Raw genomic sequence first — 16,262 nt, 5'->3', positions numbered from 1 at the left:
ACATATGTCATTCACTTACTTCAAAGGGTACCATTTGGCTTCACTGTTCTGAAGGATACATAATTTTACATGTGTGTTTTTGTGTGGTTTCTTTTTTTGTTTGTGATTATATTTCTTTTAAACTAGAAAATTTTAAAATTCTGCAGTGACAGAAGGTGGATCAGTACTTGTCTAAGGAGAGGGAGGAGCATGAGGAAAGGATCTACCAAGGGACAGGAGAATACTTAGCAATGATGCATGTGTTCACCACTGTCTTTATCACAGTGGTGGTTTCAGCAGTGTATGCATAGTCAGAACTTATCAGTTATACCCTCTGCACAATTTATTTATGTCATTTTTACCTCAATAAAGCTATTTAAAAATTTAGTATACATGCGCAAGAATTTTTGTGGCACATTATTCTTAGAGAGATAGAGAATTAAGGAATAAATATGATGACCATTAAAAGGGAATGGGCCTAGAGGGGCCCATATAAAATCTTTCTCTCCCATTTCTCAGCAAGCTCTGTTCTTTGCCCCATTTCCCAAATGAATTCTTTTTACCGGCCTAACTAAAAAAAGTAAAAAAGGGAAAGGAAGAATAGATTATAATTTTGGAGCCATTAGATCAGATAATTTGAAAGGATTGTTTCCAAGTATTATTGTGTGAATAATTCAGTATGAAAAGAAATACATACAGTCCTTTGTATTATCATTTTTTTTAATTAGAGAAGTAGGTTTACAGTAGAATCATGTAAAAATTACAGCATTCCCAAATACTTCCCTATAGCTGACACTGCTTTTGTGTGGTACCTTTGTTACAGTCGATGAAAGAATATTAAAATTGTACTATTAACTATAGTCCATAGTTTACATTAGGTGTATTTTTTCCTCATATGCCACTCTATTATTAACAACTTGTGTTTAGTGTGGTATATTTGTTATAATTCATGAAAGAACATTTTTATACTTGTACTTTTAACTATAGCCTATTGTTTACAATATGGTTCATGGTGTTATACACATATTGTGTTGTTTCTTTATACAAGAGAGTGGAGTTGGACCTGTTAAAACCATGGATAACATTTATCACAGAGTGCAGCTATTCTCTGCAGTTCTTTGGGCAGTCCATTATTGTTTTTGTGATTATGTGCTAAGTAAAATTAAGAATTGGCTTTTTTTTTTTCTTTTTTCTTTAACTCAAATTTGAGAGCTACCTGCAGATACCACGACTCTAAAATAACTATTGCCATTTACTGAGAACTCAGTATGAACAAGCATTACAGGAGGTTTTTTCATATACCATCTTCTCTCTTTATTCCACACAACAGTCTTGCGAATCAGTAGTCACAAGGTCACAGAAAAAAGGTAGCAGAAGTATAATTTGAATCCAAGGCTGCATGACTTCAAAACCCATGCTTTTCCTCTCTGCCTCTCAGTACAACATTCTGCCTTTTATTAAGACTTTATTGGTCCACGTGTTACAGCAATGTGTTTCAAGTTTCTCCTTGATTCACAACCTTTATTAACGCAACGCTTAAGCTGTGGTCATGTGTGTCTACCTCTATTAGTAAGCCAAAGAGGTGCTGATGCAAAACATCAGAAATCAATTGGCTTTTATAAAGGGTATTTATTTGGGGTAGAAGCTTACTGTTACCAGGCCATAAGGCAAAAAACTTTCCTCACCAAAGTCTATTGCCATGTGTTGGAGCAAGATAGCTGCCAACATCCACAAGGATTCAGCCTCCCTCTTCCTCTTAAGGCTCTGTGGTCCCAGCTTCTTCCAATATCAGGTGGAGGCTGAGATAAGTCTTGTCTCTCTCCCAGGGCGTGTTCTTCTTTGGTCTCTGTTCTCTCCACAAGATCAGCTGTAGACCATCAGGCTCTCTTTCTTCCTGGGCCTCTGCTGTGTCTGTGGAGCTGTCTCTATTTCTCTGTGTTCTTCTCCTGTGTGTTTACTTCCCAGGGCTCCGGCATCCAAAACTCCAACTAACTCCTCTGCTGTGTAGCTTTCTCTGTGAGTCCCCGCCCACCAAAGGAGCAGGGACTCAACATCTTACCGACATGGCCCAGTCAAAGCCTTAATCATTATTTAATCAAGTAAAAGTGAAACCTCTGAAATTAATACAATCTAATATACCCAGAGGAACAGACCAATTTATAAACATAATCCAATATCTATTTTTGGAATTCATAAATAATACAAAACTGCTATACCACCCCATTCTTTATCCTCCATCTCCTCTCTCCCTGGTCATGCCTGATTGAACCAGAGGCAGTCACTTGTCCCTGGATATGGATCAGATTCCCTGTCTCCAGGTCTTTAGGAATTGAGTGTGAGAAAGAGAGAGAGAAGAGAAAGAAACAATGAAGTTCTCTGATTGGCAGCTCTAGGCCCTGCCCAAGGCCTGGTCACGTTCCTGCCTGTGAGTTCCATGCTACATTACGGTGGCCATCCTTATAATAATGTCCCCCCTTCTGCTTATGGTAGCTCAAAGTGATATGTGCTATGTACACCCAAAAATGGAAGGATGGCACCTTAGGAAATGCCAGCATTTAAAGGACATGCAGAAGGAATCTAGCAGAGTAGATTGAGGAGAGAGAGCAGTGTCTGGAAAAGCCAAAGGAGGAGAGAAATTCATCCCTCAAAGAATTTAAATGAGAGAGTGCTAAATAGAAGCCACTGAACCAGATAATGGTGAGGTCATGGGTGACCTTAGGAAATCCAAGTAAAGTGATGGTGAAGGTCAAATTTCAGTGGGTTGAAGAATACCTGGCAAGTGAGGAAGTAGAATGAGTGAGTGGAACTGTCAGTTCTAAGAGTTGGTTTGTGATGGGAAAAGATGCTGAAATGGGACAACTAGTGGGAGCTGCAGGGTTTGGACTTTTTTCTTTTGATGAGGAAAATACTTTGTTCGAATTACAGCAGAGTCAGGGCTAGAAGGAAGAAAATAGTGCGCAGTTGGGGGCAAGAAGGAAGCCCATGCTTTACTGATGCCACAATCTGAGAATTCCTTCCAATGTTCAGGTTCCTCACAGGAGATGGGCTTGTTGGGGGCAGATACGCTTTCAGTGTTGCCAACTACTAACTCTTTATTGTATCACAGGTCTCAGCGTATCCTTTGCCAGAGCATCGCAGCACTGCCCTTGCAAATCAGGCTGCCATGCTTTATGTGATCCTCTACTTTGAACCTTCCATTCTTCACACTCACCAAGCAAAAATGAGAGAGATCGTGGATAAATACTTTCCAGATAATTGGGCAAGTGTTACGATTAGTCTTTTTTTCTCTGTAACAAGTTTGAGTACTGATTTTCAATTTAACCCAGAGGTTATAATGTTATAAATAATGAGGCTTAAAATCACCTAGGTAAAATTACTTTGAGTGTGTTGAGAATATTATAAATTATAATATGATTATAATAAGTAATAAGCCAGTAATGCTGTCCTGAAGAACATGTGAGTCTTATTTTTCTTAAGATACTTTCAAAATAAGGGCATTTATTAAAATGTATCTTGTTTTAGCTACTGAGATTGCAACTGTTACATAATATTTTATTTTCTATTTTATGCTTCAAAGCTAGCTAAAATTTGTGTAAATTGTCATTCTGTGAATGGGAATTAGACTTGTATAGTAAGTTTTATCTATAAGCTAACTCTGATGGCACTATTAAGATTTAAATTCTTGTAAGGATATACTTGTAACTTTTTAAACTTTTTTTCACTTAAAAATATTAATTCTCAAAGGACTAAAAATGGTAGAACATACTTAATATATATGAAATGTTTTCTTTGCACTTGGAGGGTTTAAGAAGGTGGAATGAATTGGATCATATTTTCAAATAGCAGATTTTATTCCTCTTCTTATTCACCATTAAATCCCTCTTTGTCTGTGACAAGGGACTTTAATGAGAATTTCACTGGTAGTATGCTGCCTACAGTTAGGAGATTATGGTTCCTGTCCACTAATGAATCATATTCATGATCTGGGAGTTGAGTAGCCAAGAGAAAAATTGATGGGCTGACTTTAATAAAGAAGTTTTGACCATAATATTAAAATCAAAAACATTTTCTAGTGTCAAAGAAGGTCAAAAATCCACTTACGTAATGTTTATGAGATGCACGCCTAAATAAATGCCTGGCAGGCTGAAAATAAAGAAAGAAAAGATACGCAAGGCAGATAAAGCAACCAATAGAAAGCTAGTGAGAAAATATGAATATTACACAATAGAGAATTTCAAAGAAAAACATCAGTACAGATAAAGTATCTGTACATCAGTACAGATAAAGAGGGATACTGTATAATAATAAAAGTAATAATACTGAGGTAAATTAACAGTCATGAAATTATATGTATTTAATGACATACCCAAAATTTATAAGGCAAAACTCATACAATCACAGGGAAAAATTGATAAAATCATAATTGTGATGGGAAATTTTAATACACCTCTGTCTATATATAATCCTGCACTACCAGAAACACAGAATGGCTGTTCCCATTTGTATTTGAAAAAGAATTGTGTAAGAAATGACTGTATATTAGATCACAAAGGAAGTCAACAAAGTAAAAAAAAAGTCCACAGGCTACATTGTCTTATTAGTGCAATTAAATTAGAAATCAACATTTAAAAGGTGTTTTATGTGTTTCTTTTTTTATTTCTCTCCCCTTCCTCCCCCACTCCCCCAGTTGTCTGCTCTCTGTGTCCATTTGCTGTGTTCTTCTGTGACTGCTTCTATTCTTATCAGCAACACCAGGAATCTGCGTTTCTTTTTGTTGTGTCATCTTGTTGTGTCAGCTCTCCGTGTGTGTGGTGCCATTCTTGGGCTGGCTGCACTTTCTTTCGTGCTGGGCAGCTCTCCTTATGGGGCATACTCCTTACGCGTGGGGCTCCCGTACATGGGGGACACCCCTGCGTGGCAGGGCACTCCTTGCGCACATCAGCACTGCGCATGGACCAGTTCCACACAGGTCAAGGAGGCCTGGGGTTTGAACCGTGGACCTCCCATGTGGTAGGCGGACACCCTATCCATTGGGCCAAGTCCACTTCCCTTATATGTTTCAAAACAAACTAAAAAGCACTCCTAAATAATTTTTGTGTTAAAGAGGAAATCACAATGTGAATGAAAAAAATATTTAGAACTGCACAGTATCAAAGTACTATGCAGCAAAGCTTGTGAGAAATGGCTGAACTATTCTTAAAGGTAAATATATAATCTTAAATTTATTTTAAAAAACAAGAAAGAAAAAATAAATGAGTTAATCATTAAGCTCAAGAAGTTAGTAAATATAGGGTGAAAGGAAGTTAATAATAAAAGAGTAGAAATGTATTGAAGTAGAGAATTATAGAAAAAGGTAATAAGAGGGATGATCAATGCAAACAAAAGCTAGTTTTTTTCGAAAGAGTAATAGAGATGTTCAGTGAGACGGATCAAAGAAAGAGGGAGAGAGTGAAGGCAAAGTTAAATATGTTAGGATTGAAAAAGAGGACCTACAATATAATAAAAACATTTTAAAGGTTTTTAAGTAAACCTATGAACAACTTTGTCAGTACATTTGAAAACTCAATAAATGGATAATTTTCTTAATAAGTTACCAAATTTGACTCAAGGAAAAAAAATATGAATAGAAGAATATTCATTAATAAAATAGAATTGGTAATCAAATCTTGCCACCAACCCTCTCCTGCCACTACAAAAAAAAAAAAAAAATCCCCACCATCACAGGATTTCATAGGCAAGTTTTAACAAATCTTCAAGGGATAAATAATCCCAGTCTTACACAAACTGAAGTGGGTGGGTAAAGAACTATAAAAACAATGCTTTGTTTCCATTAGTCCAGGGATTATCAGAAAGTGTGGAATATAAGACCCACTCAAGAGGTCAGTGAGGTCAAAACTTATTTCATAGTAATACTAAGACATTCTTTGCCTTTTTACTCTCATTTGCTTTTAAGTATACATTACTTTTCCAGAGGATCGCTGACAAATGATATCACAACAGACTGAATCAGGAATAAATATGGAAATCCAGTTGTCTTGCATTAAGCCATATACCACAGAGATGTTATTTAAAAAAACGTAAACCAGTGCCACTCTTCTCACAATTTGGGGAGGAAAAGTTTAGTTTTTTCTTTTATTAAGAAATAACACTTATGTTAGCATATAATGAGTTTGTTATTTTTTAATAATTTAATAAATATTTTAAATGTCTCAGTTTTATTGTGTAACATGATAAAGATCAATGGATATGACCCACATTTAGAAAAAAGAAAAGGCTCTTTGTGGTCTTTAGTAACTTTTAAGAGTGTTAAAATCTGACAGGAAAATGTTGGCGAACCATTGCTTTAGTCAAATTCCTGCATCTTCTCTTTGATTTTCTTTGTCTGGGAATCTAACACATAGGATCTCAGCCACACAGCAATTTGGAAGAAAAATCTTGCTTTAGTTATTTTTCTATGAATAGCAACATGGTCATCCTTTTGTCACAAAGTGCAATCAGGACGACTATCTCTCTTCCTACTGGGGAGAACTTGCTTTTCATTGTAGCAGAGTTCTAACCTTAAAATGAGGGCAGTGTCTGCTCTAAACTTTGTATTCTCCCTACACTTTGCCTTGAAATGAATAGGTGTTTACCAACTATTGAATGAATGTCTCCTCTTTCAGGTAATTAGTATTTACATGGGGATCACGGTTAATCTGGCAGATGCTTGGGAACCTTACAAAGCTGCAAAAACTGCTTTAAACAATACCCTGGACCTTTCAAATGTCAGAGAACAGGTACGTTCTGGTTCATCAGGGAGGCTCTCTAATAACTGCAGGTCTCGTTCTGAGGTAGGAAGATTTCCTAAGGAATTTATAAGTTGTCCACATAGTCAGTTGAGTGTAGTGGTTAGTTAAGGCTGAATTTTGCACATTAGAATATAGATTTTTTAATTCGGCAGTATTTTTGAATGGGAGACTTGAATCTCAAGGAAGAGTCAGTCATCTAAGATGAATCAGTGAGACATGTGGCCTAATGACTTGGTTTACTCTGCTTGAAAACTGTAACCATGTAGACAGAGCTGGTTCCTGTAGTAGGTAGACTTCATATGTTTTTATCAGTAGGATGAATGCTGGAGATGGGACCTGACTGTCAACAACATGTCCTATTGCTGTAATTTAAATTCATCATCTCTGATATGCTCAATAAGTAACAAGACTCAAGGCATTCATCTCCTTTAGTAAGAACACAAAGCAGAAGGAAATGCCTTTGTAAATAGAGAAATACAAATAAAACTTGTTATTGGAGAACATACTTTGCTATTTCTACACCATTGTGTTCCCCAGCCTCACTGCCCAAGTTTTTAGTTCCCAACATGGACAGAACAATATTGTCTGGAAAAATTACAGCATTTTTTTATTCTGATAAGTTGAATTCCATAAATAATTTACGAAATAATTTCAATTTTGGCATAGCTCCTGGAAATATATTAGAGAAAGCAGTGCTTTAATACTTACTGGCATCAGAGCATTAATTTTTCATTACTAAAATGACTTTCCAAATTTGCATTTTCTTATTGATGACACTTTGGAAAGTTTCTTCAGAGTCTTCTGATGAAACACCTTGCCATAGTTTTAAGCTAACTTGACTAGGTTAATGATGCTTACAGTTTAACTCTTCCTTTAGTAAAGCAGAGTGACTGCATTCTCAAAAGGGTAGTTTGAAAATTCAGTTTTGACATATTTTTGTTAAGCTTTCATATGCCTGTTGAAGTCTTAACATTTGGGTGTTTGTGCTCTGCTTTGTCTCCTCTCCTTAATAATACTAGGAAGAACAGACAATTTATATCTTTATGTTTCCTTTCCATCCAAGTGGAGAACAAAAGGGAATTACCTCATCCAGTTCTCCAGTTTACACTTGGAGAGACCAGTACACAGAGGTCCACAGCCAAAACTGGGATCTAGTCTCTTAATTCTGAGTCCAGTGCTCTCTTCAAAAATGTGTGAGCCTTATAAACTATAGTCCAAATGTTATTCACCTCATATGGAAATTTTGTTATGTGTTTAAGGGATTCATTTAAATGTGATTCATTTTCAAGATAAATATTTCTTTCTTTGATTGTAATTCAAGTTTTTTAATTTTCAAAGTCAAGCAGATATGCTACTGTCAGTGAAAGAGTTCATGCTCAAGTGCAGCAATTTCTGAAGGAAGGCTATTTAAGGGAAGAGATGGTTCTGGACAACATCCCAAGGCTTCTGAACTGCCTGAGAGACTGCAATGTTGCTATTCGATGGCTTATGCTTCATACAGCAGACTCAGGTAATACGCAAACCTGTGGTCACAGAAAGGCATTCAGAATTAATATCTAGTGCTCGATGCAAAGTGATTTAGCAGGGAGAGAGCCAATGGATGAGAATCAAGTTGCTTTTTTAAATCATTCTTTTTTTTTTTTAGGAGACACTGGGTTTTGAACCCAGGACCTTGTTCATGAGAAACAGGTTCTCAACCAATGAGCTACATCTGCTCCCCTTAAGTCAGTCATTTTTGTGTCAACTCAGACAAGTCAGTGACATCCATGCCAGGTTCTCTTGGGCTCTGGGGAGTATGAAAAGGCTTGGTCCTCATGCTCAGAGAGCTCATCACTGGTCAAATTGAGGAGATCAGATGTATACATGTTACAGAGTGAAACTGCAGATCTGTGGTGGGCAGAATAATGGCCCTCCAAAAGATGTCCTTGTCCTACTCCCCAGAACCTGTGGAGTTAAGGGAGATGAAGGTTGTGGATGGAGTTAAGGTTGCTAATCAACTGACCTTTAGAAGGGAAGAGCATCCTGGATTATCCAGGTGGGCCCAATGTAATCATAAGGGTCCTTAAGTGGGGAAGAAGGAGCCAGAAGAGTCAGAATCAAAAGATGGCATTGTGAAAAAGACTCAACTAACCATTACTGCCTTTGAAGATGCAGGCAACTTCAAGGAGCTCTAAAAGAGAAGAAATCAGGTTCTTCCCTAGATCCTCCAGAAAGGAGCTTGGCCTTGCCAATCTCTTGATTTTGGTCCAGTAAGATCCATTTTGGAATTCTGAACTCCAGAATTGAAAGATGATAAATCTGTGCTGTTTCAAGCCCCTACTATTGTAGTAATTTTGCAGCCGCAACAGAAAAAAAAATTTTAAATCAATTTTTTTGGTACATATTAATAAAGCATACAGTCCATCCAAAGCATACAATCAGTGGTATTTGGTATAATCATATAGTTGCTTTCATCAACTCAAGCACTATTAGAGCATTTTCATTATTCCAATAATAAAATATGAAAAACAAACTAACAAAAACTAATCACTTCTCAATCTCTCTATGCTTCCCAGCAACAAGAAATTAATACATGGTCAAGCCAGTAAATAAGAGCCAAATGTGTAAGACAGACAGTTGGTGTGATTTGAGCCCAGAAAAAGGAAAGAAACATTGCTTGGGCTGGAGGGGTTCAGGTGGTCAGAGAAGGCTTCACACAGGAGGCAGGAGCTAACCAGGCTCTTGAAAGATGGATTTGACTTTGAAATGAAAAGCAGAAGAAATTCTAGATTAGAGAAATGATGGAAGAAAAGGTGTAATTTTGGAGGCACAGAAAAACATATGGGCCCATGTAAGTTGATGACTGTGGCTGGACTAGAGGACTTCTTTAAGGTAGATTGGTTCTTAACCTTTTCTGGGGTTTGGTCCCCTTTGAGACTCTCTGTCCATACAAAAAGGACCAGCAATTTCTGAAGCTTCAGAAATTAGATGAAATGTCTCCAATGAGCTATGAATCTACAACCCCAGGTTTAATGGTAGAAAAATAAGTAGGTAAGTCACACCTCTGAGCTGGCGCACAGTTCCTTACACTTGGTAAATCCTTGCTCAATGTTAATTAATTAATGAATTCATTCATCCAGAGCCTCAGAGTTCTATAATTCAGCAGCCCTGTAAAATCCTCTGCTTTTTATTCTTTATTCAACAGACTACTTGAGGACCTACCCTGAGTCAGGCACTGCTTTCCACACTTCCTTGTTCTCTCAAATAAGGCTGTGTCTCTAAGAAAACCGTCCATACCACATTATTCTGCAGCCTCCCTCTGCAACATGGCAGCCTCTTGTTTTACAACCCTCTCAGTCAAGGTGTTCTTCCATACGTCTTCACTTAGCCCCTCTGCCTGCCATCTGGTTCCACTTGCTGGGAGTGGCCAGCATTGAACAAGCAGTTGGACTTCCTCATCCTTCGTATCTTTGAAAATGCATGCCATTATTCGTTGGCCTTCTTGCTTCAGGCTAGACATCACTAGCTTCTTAAATGTTTTCTCACGCTTGCTGCTTTCCAGGTTTTGTCATCATCTTTCTTGATGGCCTAGATCCATCTCTAATTTACAATTTAAGCACAGCATGAAGGCCATGGTTGAAGTTTTTAATCATCTAATTGATCTGTTTTTAATTAGTTGAGTTTATTTTCTGCATAAACCCCACTTCTAATCTGAGAATGTTACTACGTCCACTCAGTTTATAATCTTCTTTACTGAAAGTCTTAAATCCACAAGCATATAAACAATTCAAGCCCTCACTTTATCCATCATAAAACTGGTTTTCCAGTGACTCAGCCCCCTATTTATCTTCTGTAAAACCATGCCTGACAGCCTTGCCTCTACATTCTGGGATCTGTTTGACTCCTGGATTTGCACCCATGCCAAGGACAAACTCAGCTTACCACAGGTCTGAGCTTCTATCTTCAGCCACATCTGTTTTCCATTTTTGTACATAGCAATTGTCCGGCCTGATTGCACGGGGTCATAATTTATTAGCAACAAATGATTTGCCTCTCTGGTTGTGAGTCATAGATGGAAAAGTAGCTGCTTATTTCACTTTTGTGGTGTTTTAGTGATGGCATACAGTTAGGTACTGCTAACCCATCTCAGGCATTTCACCCAGGCCTGGGATGCTTCTCCAGTGCTCTTGCAGCTCTCGAGGAAACACTCTTGAGGCAACTTTGGATGGGCAAGGTCGGCCAGTTACTGAAGACTGACGGTTACTGAAGTGACCGTGGTTCTAGGATCTGAATTCTTGATGGTCAGATCTTAGAGAGATGATCAAACCCTGAGAACACTGGAACCAAACCTGGTTTGGACCAAGGGACTAATGGTTATACATTCTTTAATGGTTAATTGAAGAATATAGAATATTTTTCCATCAATTGGATACTTATATCCCCTATCAAAACAAACTGAAAGCAATTAATATCAGGAGAGTTTCTTCTTGATTTTGAATTAATCAAAAGGCAAGAGGGACTCATTAAAAGTTCTTTGTTTTGTTTCTGTTTTTAGTTAGGCAAATATAAAGCTAAAAATTTTCTTCTCTGGGTAATCAAAGCCACCAATTACACTGTATTTCTCCCCAGATAGTTCTGGAGAATGCATAATAAGGCAGAACTCTGCTGTTGCTCATGAAAGCTGGGCCCTTCTCTGGGTTCTCACAGTCTCCTCCTGATGAACCAAAGTAGAAATCAGCATATAAAATGGCCTTCTGCAGGCCTCACCATAACCAAGGCCCCAAAATGTGCTCATCCACCAGTCGTTATGTACGCTTAGTCATCCTAGGATTCTTACTGGGTGGGGCTGGCTCCTAGGAATGGAACTAAGAAAGCAGGAGTGCGATTACCTAGGACCTTGTACCTTGTACAGTTGTGAATTTTGTGGCTAATTAATCACAATTTTTTTTCTGTGTTGTCTTAAATTTCTTATGTTGGTCAGATTTACAGTCTAGATAGCTTCTGCTTGTAAGTATCCTTGCCGTATCCTACTCTCTTAGTCTTTCTTAGATAAATAATTGGCCCCATAAACCAATTTCAACAAATATCACTATTTCTTGTTCTCCGCTCATCTTTTAACATATTGTTTATTTTCTTTGAAATAGTTTGTATTGACAATTGATGGGCTAAACTGGTATTAAGATATCGGGTGTTCTGTCCTGGGTCAATCACTGCCTGACTTTGTGACCTTTCACATCTTGCCTTAATCTCTCTCTGCCTAGGTAGTAGATAGTCCAGAAAGTTCTCAGTGCCTGAGTTCCTGCCACACCTTTGGGCCTTTACAAGGAACAGAATGGCCACAAGTCTGGTTCTTGCTGTGTGCAGGTACCATGTGTTTGGGTGGGTAATTGATTCCCTGTTGTGCCAGGGGTCCCCAAGACAGGTTCAGTGATTCAGTAGGAGGACTCATAGGGCTCAGTGAATAGTCATACTCATGGCTATGATTTACTACAGAAAGAGGACAAAACAAAATCAGCAAAGGAACAAGGCAACGTGGGGCTAAATCCAGAGGAAACCATACATAAACTTCCAAGGGTTCTCTCCCACGGGAGGCACACAAGATGTACTTAATTCCCCCAACCATGAGTTGTGACAACATGTGTGAAATGTTGCTGTCCAGGAAAGCTCCTTATTGACTCAGCACTCAGAGCTTTTGCATATCAGTATAGGGAACTGTTTACCTGGCAAGTTCCTAGACACTAGCCAAGGACCAACCTTGCAGACAGGCTTTTCTACAGGAAGCACTCTCAGGCCTGCTGTGTTGCATCTTCGCTGCATACCTGTACACAGCTGAATGACAGGGATCAGTGCTTAACCCAACAGAGAGGGCATACGTAAGGAGGCCACCACCTATGAAGAGTGCCAGAATATCATTCTATATTGGACAATTGTTAATAAACCAACTCATCAGAGCCATTCTCTCAAAAAGTGATTCAAATAGATGATAAAAGCAAGTACCTGAAGGGACCTCAAGATGCCTATAATTAAAAAAATAAAGACAAGAAAAATAAAAGATGCCTATAACTGTAATTATATTCTGTGTTCCACTAGTCCATGACATCTTAGGTGCAGTCTGGTCTTGGAAATGATGAGATATAAAGTGACTTTTTTTTTCCTTCCCCTCCCCACCCTGCTCTTTTTGCTGTGTGTGTCCATTCTCTAGAATTCACCAGGATTTGATCCTGGGGTCCTCTCTGATGTGGAGAGAGGTTCCCTGTCACTTGTGCCACCTCAGTTCCTGGTCTCTGTTGCACTTCACCGTGACTCTCCCCGTCGTCTCTCTTTTGTTGAGTCACCATCTTGCTGTGTAACTTACTTGCATGGGCCCTGGCTCACCGTGTAGGCACTCGGCTTCCTGTGCAGGCACTTGGCTTGCCACACAGGCACTGACTCACCATGCAGGCACTCGTGTGGGCACTTGGCTCACCACACAGGCACTCAGCTCACCACATGGGTACTTGGCCCACCGCGCAGGTACCCACATGAGCACTCGGCTCACCACGCAGGCACTTAGCTCCCCATGTGGGCACTGGCTCACCATGCAAACATGCTTTCTCTTCTTAATTTCACCAGGAGGACCCAGGGATCGAACCCTGGTCCTCCCTTATAGTAGGCAGACTTATACTCTGGAGAAGAGCGTAATGGAGATCAAGGCTCAGGAGAAGCATCTGCAGACCTTGGAAGGATAGAACCACTATTTGGCCCATTAGTTTAAGAAGATGGCAGAGGTTTTTCAAAGACCTGTGAAAGCAGGAAGTTAAGTCCCAAAAGATCATTGTTCACAATCTCAGTCTCTGCTGCCCACTTTCTCCCCACAGAGGGTTCCACTGGCTAAGCTTGCTAGGCCTCAAGTTCTCAGATCTGCCTCTTACCCTGAACAAATTACCTCTACAGTAATTTGTGATGACAAGGATGACATTTAGAATTTACTCTGAAATGACAGAGTTACAGAACTAGACAGGACCTTGAGTATATCATGTCCAACCTTCACCTTAGAGTTTAAGAGGAAGCACGGTGACTGGTAACTTGTCCAGGTAATAGAGCATGATTGCTAGGATGGCGTATGAATGGATTTTCTAAGAGAAAATGTTAAAACCACAGTTAGTACAAATGTAACATTATTTCTTTGTATCAGAATAACACAGAAAAGGGGAGAGTCTTTTTGAAAATAGAAGGCAATTGTTTCCAGAATTATCTTTTAAAAATGCAAATCTTATCATGTCACTCTCCTGCTTAAAAAGCTTGCATGGGGAGCAGATGTGACTCAAGCGGTTAAGTGCCTGCTTTCCATATGGGAGGTCCCAGGTTTGGTTCCCAGTACCTCCTGAAAAAAAAACATCAACAACAAACAAAACAAAAAAGCCAGCTCAGGGATGCTGATGTGACTCAGTGGTCGAGTGTGGCCTTCCCACATGTGAGGTCCCAGGTTCAATCCCCGGCCCCTGTACCTGAAAAAAAAAGAAAAAAAAAAAACACCTTTGTGGGGAACAGGCAAACTCTTTGGTGTGAGCCACTCTGGTGCTTGATGTACTGGCTCCCAGGCCTCTTTCAGTCTCACTTCATCTGCCTGGCACTATAATAACTGATCTCTTTCCGTAGCCTGTCGGCTTTCCACCTGGCCCCCCAGTGCCTGGCCTGTTGTAAAGGCTGGATGTTTGGGCCTTTACTAGTTGTCCTTGAAGGAAGTAAGCTGTGTGTTTGTATTTGTCATCCCCATGCTCCCTCTTATTCCCTCAGGGAAGTAGGCAGTGCTGAGAGGATGATTCCGGGGACACTGGGGAGTCAGGCCAAAGGGCTTCCCCTCCCTGACCAGCCCCTGCCTACAAGCCCACAGTCAAAATACCTTTCCTGCTGCATTTATGCTACTTTCTATTATGTCAGAAATATTTTATAATGATATTTTAAAGCAGTATTTGAAAGAAGACCATCCCTTGTTAAAAGGCAGGGAAGATGTGAAAATATTATATCCTTTACTCATCAGTGCACATGAATTTTTTTCCTTAAGATGAAGCTCAGGACAAGTCTACCTTGACTTTCTTTTTTTTTCTTTTTTTAAACTGGTCCTTTATAAGGTTTACTTTTTAAAGTTATTTTTAAAGAAAATTTAGATCATAAATGTTACATGGAAAATATAGGGGATTCCCATATACCTTACTCCTTCCCCCTCCCACACTTTTCCCCATTAACAACAACTTTCATTAGTGTAGTACATTTGTTACAATTAATGACCACATATTGAAGTATTGCTACTAACCATGGCCCATAGTTACATTGCAGTTTATACTTTGCATCCACAATTTTGTGGGTTTTGACAAAATATATAGTGGCTGTATCTATCATTGCAAGGTCATGCAGAACAATTCCAATGTCCCCAAAATGTCCCATGTTATACCTATTCTTCCCTCTTCCTCCCCTCAGAACCTCTGGTGGCCACTGCCTTTATATCAGTGATACTAGCTCTTCCATTGCTAGAGTAATAATAATATGTCTACTTTAGTGCATAGTTGTATTTCCCCCTTATGTTTGTTCATTCCTCAATCTTGAGGATTTGGGGTTAGTGATGCCAACTCTGCTTCCGATTGAGAGGGGGCTTAGATCCCATGGGATAGATAGGTGGAACTGTCTTGCTTGCAGTTGTAGATACTCTGTTTTTTGGGATGGGCATTGTCCATCATCATACTTTTGTTGTCCTAGGTGAGTCTGATGAATTGGAGGGTAGGTGTTGGCTGCAATTTGGCTGAGATTCAGGGCTCAACCAGCATATGAACAGTCAAAAAATTTAAGTCTCTGGGAGACATATTGAATGGGTATAGTGCTAATTATAGGTTCAAATAAAAGGGGCATAAGAACCATGTGTAAAAAAATTATTCCAGCTGCAATATATTGGGGGAATAAGTTATCATATATTCCAAGGTAAGGCCCACTGACAAAGTACAAAATTCTTGGAGTTGTCTGTCAGCCTTTGGTGTCCAGATGTCTCTAGAGCTCTCAAGAGGCCTCCTACTTGAGGTGGTGTTTACTGCAGCAGTCAATGAGATCCTCCTAAGATGTGCATAAGTATAACCTCTGCAATTACCTCCTGAATCACTTTGAAATCTCTTAGCCATAGAAACTTATTTGTATTTTATATGTCCCCCTTTTGTCAAGTCTTTTTTCAAATGAATCAATAGTTGGTGCTTGGTAATAATCCCTCAGTGCCAGGGATGCTCATCCCTCGGAGTCATGTCCTACACCAGGGGGAAGATAGTGAGTTTATATGCTAAGTTTGACTTAGAGAGAGGTCACATTAGAGCAACAAGGAGGCTTTCAGGAGATAACTCTTAGGCAATATATAATACTAGGTTCAATTTCACTTCACAAAAACAAAGTTCATAAGTACAAGCACCAATATCAAGGGTCTGGCATATTGATCTGTCTTCTTTTGCTAGGAACTGCCCAAGTACTCTAGGGATTCTTGCCACTCTATTAGAGAATGTA

General features: G+C 39.1%; 1 protein-coding gene across 2 annotated transcripts in view; it reads left to right on the top strand.

Annotated features, from left to right (window-relative positions):
* Positions 1 to 16,262, top strand: part of WASHC5 (WASH complex subunit 5) — an 82,747-nt gene that overhangs the window by 10,831 nt on the left and 55,654 nt on the right. For both annotated transcript variants that reach the window (XM_058276029.1, XM_058276028.1), the window contains exons 7-9: positions 3,086 to 3,238; positions 6,642 to 6,755; positions 8,106 to 8,277. In XM_058276029.1, coding sequence (XP_058132012.1) covers positions 3,086 to 3,238; positions 6,642 to 6,755; positions 8,106 to 8,277 — 439 coding nt within the window. The remainder of the gene's footprint in view (positions 1 to 3,085; positions 3,239 to 6,641; positions 6,756 to 8,105; positions 8,278 to 16,262) is intronic.

The sequence above is a fragment of the Dasypus novemcinctus genome, chromosome 14, assembly GCF_030445035.2.
Source record: "Dasypus novemcinctus isolate mDasNov1 chromosome 14, mDasNov1.1.hap2, whole genome shotgun sequence".
Taxonomy (NCBI): domain Eukaryota; kingdom Metazoa; phylum Chordata; class Mammalia; order Cingulata; family Dasypodidae; genus Dasypus; species Dasypus novemcinctus.
This window is presented reverse-complemented; position numbering and strand designations above follow the sequence as displayed.